General features: G+C 36.0%; 1 protein-coding gene across 1 annotated transcript in view; it reads left to right on the top strand.

The window, feature by feature from the left end:
* Positions 1-12,115, top strand: part of LOC134847869 (uncharacterized) — a 68,746-nt gene that overhangs the window by 45,427 nt on the left and 11,204 nt on the right. Inside the window, exons 10-19 of the mRNA XM_063865122.1 lie at positions 3,544-3,663; positions 4,963-5,079; positions 5,456-5,596; positions 6,061-6,180; positions 6,803-6,939; positions 7,578-7,689; positions 8,344-8,589; positions 8,778-8,868; positions 10,809-10,893; positions 11,614-11,748. Coding sequence (XP_063721192.1) covers positions 3,544-3,663; positions 4,963-5,079; positions 5,456-5,596; positions 6,061-6,180; positions 6,803-6,939; positions 7,578-7,689; positions 8,344-8,589; positions 8,778-8,868; positions 10,809-10,893; positions 11,614-11,748 — 1,304 coding nt within the window. The remainder of the gene's footprint in view (positions 1-3,543; positions 3,664-4,962; positions 5,080-5,455; positions 5,597-6,060; positions 6,181-6,802; positions 6,940-7,577; positions 7,690-8,343; positions 8,590-8,777; positions 8,869-10,808; positions 10,894-11,613; positions 11,749-12,115) is intronic.

Raw genomic sequence — 12,115 nt, 5'->3', positions numbered from 1 at the left:
ATCACGAAATTGTGGCTGTTTTGTTACGACAATTCAAGTAGCTCCTTCAGTTCTCTTAACTGCCAGTTTTAGTCGGCATAAAAAGTAAGTCAAACTCAAACGCTTCCTAAAAAACTAAATTGAGCCCGTAATTCAAATTCCTTATATTGTTTGCGATGTTGTTTCCACAGCAAGAACACCTCTAAAATTAGTTTTGGCAAAAATAACTAGCTGAATTTCGAAAATTAAGAGCGATTTTCTTGTTCTCAGCTTTTTTTTGTCTGAATGTAATTGTCTCATAAGTCAGGCTATTTTTGTTTAATTAGGAGTAATGAACATTGTGTAGACTCTTAAATAGGTATTTGTGATTTTTTTTTCTAGAAAAAGTCCTTAAATGCTCTAATAACCAGATGTGCATTGATACATATTAATGCATTTGTGAATGCAGTTAGGTATATGTACACTTTTTGAGTTCAATTGAATTCCATCTGCTGAAAGTTACGTAAATAGCACTCTCCAAATACGAACTTGGAAATGGCGCAAAAAACCGTGAACGATTTCTAGTTTTGGAAGTGGAATTTAATTTTTAGATTTCCAGCGGAATAAAAACTTCACCCATTGATCCAGTTTTCTCAAGTTGAGTTGTTGTTATCAGAAAAGTGCCAATTATAAATTGTTCTAGAAATTCAAAGAGCCTACTGGGCATCTTTTTTTCTTAGAAGTTCGAAAGTGATATTTTTCAACAAGTCTGTGTTTTTTTCTGTTTAGTTGCGTTCATTACTTTTTTCCAACTGTTAGTTGGCTATGTTTTTAACTATTTTAATTTAATTTTTTTTTTCAAATTCGGGGATTTGTTTATTCTGTAGTCCCCATGGTAAAAATGATGTCATAATCTAGTTCACCTGAAGATCTGAAGAATTTTATCCTGAAATTAATTTGAGTTTTTTTTTAGTTTTGATTTGGATGAAGTTTTGGTTTCTTATGGTTCGTTTGCTTTAGTTAAAAAGTCTATCTGCTTTAAGAGCTTTTCGGTTCTATGTTGTTTTTGTGTTCTGGCTTCGTTATAAAAAAGCTGTGACGTTGATTTGTTTGTATTCTGGTGAAAAGGTCGTCTTCAATGATGTAAAACGTTAATCTTCTCTTTGACTCGTGATATCACTTCTGTCTGAAAGCTCCGCAATAATTAATTGTTGATATTTGGTGGTTTATATTTGTACGTAAAAGATGAAATACCTGATATTACTTCTACGTGCCTTTTTCTGTTTTGATTGTGTTTTCGATTGAACTATTTCACATTTCAACATTTTCCCTGATAAGGCCGCCTCTATTCGATTTGTCAAAATGGAGCTTAAATTGTGTACGTCAATGTAGCTAATTAAAAAGTGAACATGTTTTCACTTTTTTCTTGATATAACAAAAGTTTAAGTTTTCATGCTGAATGATGGAAGTTTTCATGCTGAATGATGGTTTTTTATCTATAACATGTTTTCATCTTTCTAAATTGTATATAACCAGTGTAATCCCCCCTCGCAGATCTTGATGGAATTTAGGACTTTCAGAAACAGCTGCCGCTATGCAAAATGGGACTTGACGCCGATGAACGTTTTGTTTTGAATTGAAATAAAAGAAGGAACATTTCATGTCTCTTTTCCAGTCAACACTAAATTACGATATCCTAAATATATTTTAGATGTTTTTTTTTGCTGTAAAAATTATATAAAAACGCTCTCCGACTAAAACCCTCGTGATGAAACCCCACATATTATAATCCGCAAGGACAGAGGACCAACTGCTCCATAGTGCTCATTTCCAGTGGACAAAATCCCCGACTATTAGTCGATGAACGTAGTAAAGACTCCTATATATGTCGTGATGTTTTTTGTTTTTTTTTTTGTTCTGTTTTAGGAAAAATCTTATGATTTGTTCATGCTTAATTTTGATTTTCGGCTGTTTGATTTTTGGTTGCTTTTGAGATTCAGTCCATTTCCTTGACTTTAGAAAAATTTTAGGGTCGGTCGGCCAAAAGTGGATTTCTTAAAAAGTACCAAAGGGGGGACCCTTTGGGTCGGCAGGGTGTCGAATCCCTGAGGGGGTGGGGGGGTGTCCGCCCCTGTGCAGGGCAATGCGGTGCCGCCAGCAAAGCAATGCTTTCTGTGTTAGTTTCCATAAAAGCGTATCTGGCTCGTGTTCTCGACTATATGACCCGATGGCGGAACTCGCCGTTTCATTTTTAAATACTAATTTGCATTGCTGCTTCGATCTACTGCATTGCAATTCCCATTGTTACCATTTTGGCGTTTTGACTCATGATTTTTTTAAGTTAACTTTGTTAAGGTCTTGAAAAAAGGTGAACAAAAATGGGTTAAACTTTTCTGAATTTCCAGCGGAATAAAAAACTACTGATTTTGAAAATTGATCCAATTTTCTCTAAATGAGATAGCGCTATGAAAAAAAGTGGCAATCGTAAGTGAGTAGCTCTTCACAAAAATCCACGTGTTCTATAAAGTGAATGAAATGTCAGCAAGCGTTGAATTGGCAGAGGCATTGAAGTCCGGAGGCAAAAATTGAATTGCTAATTGGATATTAAAGTGATTATGCGCAAACTGTTGTCACAGCTGTTAGATTAGTCAATAGACTGGTCGGATCCGCGGTTATTGTTCCGACTTTCGATACGAAAGTAACGGAATATTTGTGCTCCGTGTGGGTTTTTTTTTTGTCTTCAGACAAATTTCGACTTTTTAACTAGCCATTTTTGACGGAATTTTTAAAATATCATTCAAAAGCTATTGTTGCACTGAGATTAAATTTGAAAAGATATTTCACCTGTGATCATTTTTCGTAAAGTTATGGGGGTTTAAAGATTGGCATTTTTGCCAATTTGGGACAATTAACGCGCGATATATTTCGCGCTATTAAAGCGTAAGCGGAGGTTTAATCCGTCTTAGAAATCGTTCCAAATTGGTTGAAGGAAGCTTATTTGCCATAATTGATTCGTTACTAGAAGCGAAATTTATCACTTTGTTCTTTATATGGCGTTGTTCTTTATAAAACTGAAAATATGGCTTTATATTTTCAGTTTTTTTTATCAAGTTTTTTCAAGTTATTACTGCTTCATAGACCTTAAAAGGCAGTCGGAACATTCAGGGCTTCGCCCTGATACGAGCAGTCTTGTTTTATTTTGGCGAAACTGGGAGAGATTCCAAATAATTTTCAACGCCGATCAATGATTTTAAAATTTCTCATGCTTGAAACACCGAATGCCTGAAAATTGTGTTTGCTAGTCCTTTAATTGCCATTCGTTTTCAATAGTTCATCTTCAACTTCTGGGCTATTTAGTGATTTATATGGAGAAATACATTGCCGGGAAATAGTTGCAAAAATTTCGAAGAGCGCATTAGAAGGACTGACATCACGTCAAAATGTGCATGTGCATTTAGCAGATACAAACTTAGTAGTTAAACTTTCGACACAAGTTAGGATGAAAATCAGTCGGTGTTGGGCAATCGACACAACTATACTTAGTTACATGATGAGTAAGATTGAGTGGTGTGTTTATGTGTTTAGTATTCTGCGAGTGTGGGATGGCTGTGTCGGGAGAAGGTGTTCCAGCTGCCACTCTGGTTCTGGACTCTCCTCCTCGTCTTCCTCGCTATCCCCTACTGCCTCTTCTCTCTACTCAAACGGGTAAACGAACTTTCCTGACCAATTTTTCATCAAGTATATAATTCATTGATCATTCTAAAATTGAGAAAATATCGGTGAACTTGAGTTTTTATATCATTCTCGTCAAGCCGCTAATTTATTCTCTCTTAATCTTTCCTGAGATTATTAGTCCGTTATATGCTCCATTTTTACCAAAATGAATACGAAGTGAAGTCTCCGCGTGTATTGCTCAAGTAACTTATTGAAAGGAGTTTTTTTATATGGCAGTTAATGAGCGATTTTTCAACTAGCTTCAATTGAAATTCTACACGGAAAGACAGGCATTATTTGCTTCTCGGCAAAAAAGAAGACTCTTTTATTCGTGAAGTCGTTTGGACTTCGTTGAATGTCGTATTGAAATGATTCACATTTTAGAAATTCTTGGTTTTAATCTTGAAAACTCCATGACTTTGGAAATATAATAGTCTGTATAATTTGCTTTTGCCTATTTATTTGCCATTTGTTTTTTTCTCATCTGCCGGACGATTGCAACTCAATGTCTTCTATTCTGCCAGAAAGACTGAACAAATTACGGATCTACTTAACAATCTCCTCCCCCCCTATGGTACCGACTTAAGAATCTCCACCCCTATAAATAAATACAGTAAATTAGCACTGAGCTTTCTATTGAGAATTATAATTTTGCTGCATTCTGATTGGTTGAAAAATCGACCATTTTCACCTACTTAACAATCTCCCCCCTTTCTTGAAAGGGATGGAGATTGTTAAGTAGATCCCAAATTACAATGAATTCAAAATGCGACTGCTAGGCTTGCTGACAAGGCCAGGCGTAACTGTCGCACCAGTCCATTCCTCAAAGTTACATTGACTTCCAGTTATACCAAAGGTACATTACGAACGTCGTGTGTCTGATGTTCGAAAATCACCATAAAAGTGTCCCATGCTATCTGACTAGTTTCTTTTTTGCCCAAACCCTCACGAAGATCAAAAAGAAGAAGGAATTATGAAGAAACGATCTGCCCCTCTGAACTACACAAGAGGTCGATTGTTGATAATTGAGCAGTCACATGGAACGCTCTGCCTATTTTGTGCGCAATTTGAATATTTGCGAGAAATTCAAACGAGATCGCAAGACGAATTTATTTTGCTAAGCATTTTGATTATACTGCATCTTGGTGAGAAGAATAGGTGGTAAAGCCATCATCATTATCATCATATGGGCGGAAATGTTTAGTTGAAGCCTCGATGCTTTTTCCTTTGATTCGGTTTTTCAAGAAGTGTTGTAAGTTCGTGCGTTGAGTGATTGTTTTTTGTTCACAGGCGTTCACCGACAATGATCCGCTGGCTACAAACGTGAAAGAATTTGAAAGACGACAACTGTCTCTGTTGAGGGAAAAAGCGGACATGAAACGCAAGATTGATTCATTCGACTCCGAGGTATTGAAGTTGCCCAAATTGTTAAATACGCATTTAAATATACGAAGTAATTTGAGGTGAAATAACTATTTGATAAAGTAAGTTTTTGATAAAGCGGTTGTTTTTATGCAATAATGTACCCAGATACATTGTTGAATGCAGTTTATATCACCTTGGAGGTTGATACAGCATTTGCCAGCAAATAATTATTTTTTAAAAATCACGTAACTTGTAGTTGCATGGAAGTTATCGGCACCATTACAGCGTATGTTGATTGTTTTTCTGAAAGATAACGGGGCTTGATTACGTTGATATACTCCCCCATGGTTGGTCCTGCATTGAGCAGGACCGGAGGCTAATAAAAAACGTTTATATAGTTTTCTGTTGATTCGTTTAGAAAGAGGCTTTCGCCGAAGAGTTCGACAAACTTCGACAGGCGTTTGAGAACCTGAAGGTGCAATACGGGAATCTGATGGGCGAAAAGGCAAAGTCAGACTCGGAAGTTAAAACAGCCGCCAATCTCATCAGACAACTGGAGGTAAGTCAAAAGGTGTTCTATCTTGGTGTTGTTCTGACCCCCAAAGCGTAAGAATTTTTTACTCTTCAGGTGTTTTTTTTGCGCTCAGATCTAGGTATCAGGATAAACTTCAAATAGGGCCAAAGGAAATTAAGGCCTTTTTAGTCGTGGTTCAAATTGCAATGAAAAGTTTTGGTAAAAAAGTTCTCAATGTTGAGAAAGGCCGGAAGTTTTTGCTTTTTCATTTTATTTAAATATGGTTTTGGGGGGTGGTCTGGCCTGAACTTATGCTGCAATATTTAGTTGCGTACAACCGAAAAATAGCGTTAAATATTTTCTCAATCCTTGTATGATTAAAGATATATTAATTCATTTAATATAATTGATACGCTGGACCAGTTTTCTTTCAAACAGTCTTCTTTCAAAAACTGTGAAAGAAATTGTGACTACTTAATAAATGCGTTACCGAGTCATGGGTGTTTTAGGAGGACAACCAACGCAATATGGCCATTGTGAGACAGATGGAAGGAGAATTATTGGAGACCAAACAGCTCTATGAGCAGGAAGTGGCCGCCAAAAAACACAAGGAAGAGGATTTGTTCCAGGTTAAACAAAGAATTTTTTAAGAGTCGTTGAACGCAGTTGAGACTCTTAAGTAGGTCACGATGGTCTTTTTTTCGTTTTTATTTTCAGGAAATTTGTTCAGGCTCTAATTTACTTTTGCGCGGTTTGACTTTTGATTTTTTAATTTCATTTCCATTATTAAAAGGAAGACTAACTCCTTTATCGAACAGCAAAAATGTTAAAGGTCCCGAAAAACGTGATCGACTTCTAGATTTGAAAGTGTGATGTAATTCGAAAATTGAGGTTTTTTCATAAAACAAGTCAGTGTTTTTTGTTTACATGCATTCATTAACTCTTTTCCAACTGTCTGTTGGCTATGGTTAAAGATAACGTGAAATGTTTTTATTGCCCCTTTTCCTCTGTAAATTGCAGCTTAAGTTGGTCCACACTTCGAAATTAGTGCAATTGCAGCTTGTTGGAGACTTGTCTTCAATCGAGGAAAGTTCAACTTGATAAAGTTCATGAACGGTGTATGAAAAAAAACGACACAGCAGGGATGAAATAAACTTTTTATGTGCCAAGGAGTTATTTGCTGCCACTGCTTTGTTAATTTCATTCTGGAAGTATAATTAATTATTTGCTGAATGTTTGAATTGTTTCCAGCTCAGCCAGAAGTCTTCGAGCATGTCAGAGTCGTGTGGGGTGCTGCAGGAGCAAAATGCGAGACTCCGAATCGACTTGGAAGCACAGCACGAACAAATTCAGTCGCAGAGGCAACACTCAGAGGCCTTGCAAGCAACGTAAGCAACTTCACTTTTGATGGACTTCACACATTTCCTCCCTCAAACTTTTCCAGTCTGAAACTTAATAGCGCATACCACCTCGTCTTAAGTCTCAGACACTATGTGCAGTGAAGAGTGTGAAGCGAGTCGTGAGAGGGTCGAAACATCCCGTGTTCATTTTTAATTTATTCCACAAGAGAAGCGTCAATTTTTCTGGCTCATTTTTCGGGAAAGAGGAGCAGTTACAGCTCTAAACGTGCCGCTGAACTGCACATTTCTATGTTCCAAATATAGCACTTCTGGAGTCATTGCAAGAAGCAGTCAAAAATACTGAAATTTGTTTTTTTATATACTGTTTTTTTTAGAAGTTCCTGGGGTTTTTGCTTAACGAATAAAGAGGGGTTGAAGATTGCGTGTAAAGATCTCATTTGATCACCGTGTTTTGTTCAGACTTCGATTTCAACTGCTAGCTTTGCCATGAAGACAAAAAAGCCACGGATTAGTTCTACTCAACTTCATCAAGAAAAAATTAACCATTCAATTTTCTAGAAATTTGCCCAACAAAAAGAATTTAGAAAGTTTGGTTTGCAATGCTTATTATTGGCTGACTTGTGTCATTTTTCCTTCCAGGGTTTTCCATTCTTTCCATTTTTCAGAATTGAGCAATTGAACGCGGATAGAGATGGACTGGGGAAGAAATTGGCCTTGGTTGAGTTGGCGGCAAAGAGCAAGGACGACGTGATAGAGAAACTGCAGGAAGACATTAAGGTGAGGAAAGAAATCATTATTCCCATGTTTCAATGTCTAAACTTCTTCCATGAGGTATAACAAAGGGTTGATATAACAAGTGAAGCCGACTCCTGGAACTTTAGTAAACTTTTTTTCGAATGCGGCCGGGACCCGTTTTTTCTTCTGCAAACGAGAGTTTGTTGATTTTTGTCGGCTTAGTTCCCGTGGCGAAAGGTTCAGCTTTCCTCCAGGTTGCTGTAACACCTATGCTTGAGACGACAACACCAGTGGGTTTGATTCCAGTCCGGACCTGTTTTTTTTATTCAAAATGAAAATTTTAGGCTATTTTATTGCCTGCCTTAGTTAATTATTGTCTAGTTTTGTGGCCATTTTAGAGTATGTATATTTTTGTCGCCTTAGTTGCAGAGAAAGGACTTTTTTTGTTCTCAAAAAGTTCGGCTTCTTTCTATCATTGCAAAAGCTCCTTGTAAATTTTATAACGGTGCTGGTAATTTTGTTCCGGATATTTTGGGCTCAGCAAATTTTGTTCAAAAAATTGACAACTATGATTTTGTCATGCATTTTTGTGTCGCAAGTGATGCGAAGCTCAGCGTCGCACCTCTCTGTTGAATATTTGCTAATTGGTTTTTTTTACCTCGGAGATAAATGTTGACTTTCTGCTGTGTTGAGTAGGTGCTAAAGCGAACCCTAGCAAGTAGTGAAGTGCAATCTATTCTGAGCGGAAATAATGGTAATGGTAGTGGAGGAAGCAAAAGGAAGAAGTCTTCAGTAACTGCAGCGAACAAAGAGGGCAAAGAGAAAGAGGAGAATGGAGAAGGGTGGGATGAGTTTGATGCCGACTTGGACACTGACAGTGGAGACGGCGATGATGAGAAATCAGCGGCAGAAAAGATCGAACAGATATTCAACGCCGCCAAGGTTTGTTAAAGTAGCAAATAGACGCATATCAAAAATGTTCCGAGTGCAGATATTTGGATTTTTCAGTGGTAGTCGGAAATATTAATTTAACTGGGATCATAATTTTGTAGTTTTATTATTAGGAGTCCTATTAAAAGACCACTAGATATACTCATTATTCATTACAAGTCAACTACGATCCGTTTCAGATTAAGGAAGAGCTGGAGGCTCTGAAGTCATTGCATTCAGAGATAGTGGCCAAACTCCAGGAACAAACGGACAAGGCAGCTGCATGCGAAGGTAATTTATTCGTGACTCAAATCTCGAGGTCGCTGGTTTGAATCCGACACATAGCTAAAGTTTTGTTAATTCCAGGCTTATTTCTACTTTTTCTTTTTTATAGAGCTGCATTTTCATTTTCTCGCTTGTGTTTGCAAAGCGGAGCCTCGTCTCTGTGTAAATATTCGAAATACGATATCTCTTTTGACCCTTTGCATAGGTTTAATACGTCGATTGAAGTTTCATGAATTCTTTTTCCTCAGAAATAATCTGCAGAAATTGGCTTACAAGTTAAATTGCCCACTTACAGTGCCCATAGTACTGGTATGAGATCTATTGTGAAAGGTTTGGAGTATTTATAGCAAAAAAGTTGTTGTTTTTGATAGTTTTTCTCTGTATAGCTCAATCAGTGAAAACTCTTATAGAGGTCGTGATGATTTTTTTCCCTGGAAAACTCTTGAAATTTGTTGACGCTTAAGTTTGGTTTTTGCGGTTTGTCTTTTGATTTCTGGTTAAGTTAACTTTATTTCCTTGTTTACACTTGCGAAGCGAGTGTATTAGTATGAACTTTCTTTTTTTTCCTACCTAAGTCGCAAATAAAAGTTAGCAAAATAATGTGATATGTGCTTTAACATTTGATTAGTAAGAATTTAACACAGTTGATGCATTTTTAATTCATCAAATGAACCGAAAAAGTTAATTGTTTCAAACAGCAGTAGAATGATAAACAGCTCAATTTCAGAAATTTTCCACTTCAATGAATCTCGCACTTTTTTTGAGATGCAAAATGTATACATTATTTGGCTTTATGCTTTTCAATTTATTACATGCAATATTTTGTCTTCCTGTATTTGGTACCCCTTTTGCGGTATCGAATTGGCAATTTATTAGCTTAAGTAGCCTGGTGATAAGTGGCTAGTTTTTGGGGAACTAAAGCATCCGTGGCTGAGTGGATAGTGCGTGAGACTCAAAGTTTCAAGATTGCATTGTCAAACCACCCTACGCGCAGCCGAGTTTTTGCTAATTCGAGGCTTGTATCTACTTTTTTTTACTTGATAGAGCTGCTTTTTGGTCGTGTTCTCGCTTCGCCTCTGTGTAAAATGAAGTTTTCAGAAAATTGCTTAGCTTAATCAGAAAAGCAACAGTTCTTGGAATTCTAAGAGCCTTAAGGCCATACATTCTTTTTCTTCGAAATTTGAAAGTGGAGATATTTTAAAACAAATTCTAAATATTTCCACTAATTAAAAAAAATTCTAAATAAATTCTAAACTAAAAATCCCAAAACACCAGTAGTTTTTTGTTACTCGGGTTTATTTTTTTTCCATCGGTATATTGACTATGCCTATGATTATTGTTGCGATTCAACTTCTTCATGATAATAATCTCTTGCTTACATTCAAAAAAATGTTAAGGTAAAATTACTCTAATTGGTTGAAGGTAAAAAAAATTAAGGTAAAATTTACCCTAACATTACATTAACTTTACCTTAAAAAATATTAAAGTAAAATTTACCCTAACTGAATTAAGGTAATTTACTTTAACTTAACTTTAACTTTAACTAAAAAATATAGGAATGAATTTAACTAAACAGGAAGAAGGGAATTTAAGATAAACATTGGATCTCGTAGTCAACCTATCAAAATTTCAATTCAACCATATAAGGAAAAAAGTTTCTTTATGTATATATGTATGTATTTGTGTGTGTATGTATGCATGTATGAATGTATGTATGGATATTTAAGGTGTTTTTGAAGGCTGATGCACCTTAACTTTTAGGGTGATTTAAGGTAAATTATTCAGGTGTTTTAAGGTAAGTTAAGGTGTACTTAAGGTAGTGCAAATTTACCTTAATTTTTAAGGTGTTTTAAGGTATTTTTTGAAGCAAATTTACCTTAATTTTTTTTGAGTGTACAAATAGTTTTTGTTCGTCATTTAAAATGAGATGCTTTGTTTTGTTGCAGCTCGTGCAGTGTCGGCTGAGAGTAAACAGAATGAGAGTGAGAAACGACTGGGGAAGAAGACTATTGAATTCGAAGTGGTTCAGAGGTAAAAAAAAATAAGCTCCTTTGCCCCGTCCCCACCGCCCCCGATTTATTACTAATTCAATTGTTCTTCTTGTCCGATTGTAATTAAGTTTGGCATTTGGTCTAATTAATATACTAGTTACTAGAAAGAATGAAAGAAAGAAAAATTTCTCCGGTCATTCGTTACATAAATTTGGCAATTCATCGTTATAAGTAATTTTTAAAATGAGACTCGGAGAGGATAGACAACGGGGCCATATGACCCACAAACCCCTACCCTAGCTATGCATGCTTTTTTCGCTATCAGGAAAAGATTTTTTTTTAATGTTTTTTAGAATTTGTTGAAAATTTGTAATTTCATCCATATCTCCTAAGCTGACTAAACATATTTACTATTTATACGCAGTTTTGTAGTAAATTTGAGGCTAGTGTAAAGTGGGGAGGGTTTAGGTAGTAAAGACTACTGAAAAGAAGTCGCTTGGCAGTGAAACTGATTTTCTCATTATGCATAAGACCCAAAAAGACTCTTTTTACTCGAAATTTCGGAGCCGCGGTTCGAATATGCTTTTTTGCCTCAATGACTCAAAATTAATCTGTATTGGCATCTAAGGCGCATGTACAAAAATTCAGAATTGGTCAGCCAAAATTGGACTTCGCCAAACAATTTCATACAATATTTGGCTATAAGTTTCTAGCTTGAAATTATAATTGTTATACTTTTCAATGGTTTCACGTTTTTAAGGTTATGGAAATCGACAGAGGCGGAGTTGAGAAAGGAGATAGGAGAGATGCAACAACAGAAGTTCCAAATCAACCATTTGCTGAGCACGGCCGAAACAGTCAAGCACTCGGCCACCGAGAGCTCACTGTCATACAAGTCAGTTTTTTCACTTGAATCTTGTTTCTTTTATAAGAGTCATGAACGTATTAAAGACTCTTATATAGGTCTTGGTGATTTTTTTTGTTTTTTTTTTCAGGAAAAAGTTCTAAAATTTGTTCACGCTCAATTTCACGTTCAATTTTGATTTTCTCCAATTTGATTTTTAGTTAAGTTCACTTCATTTCCTTCGTTAAAAGGAGGCAAACTCCACTATCGAACAGCAAAAGTGTAAAGGTCACTAAGAAACATGATCGACTTCTAATTTTCAAAAAAGGATTATAGTGTATTAGCTCAGTGCTCTCAAAATGGATTAATTTTATCAAAAAAGCGTCCATCATAATTGTTCGTGAAATTCAAAGAGCTT

Source organism: Symsagittifera roscoffensis, chromosome 6 (assembly GCF_963678635.1).
Source record: "Symsagittifera roscoffensis chromosome 6, txSymRosc1.1, whole genome shotgun sequence".
Classification (NCBI taxonomy): domain Eukaryota; kingdom Metazoa; phylum Xenacoelomorpha; order Acoela; family Convolutidae; genus Symsagittifera; species Symsagittifera roscoffensis.
This window is presented reverse-complemented; position numbering and strand designations above follow the sequence as displayed.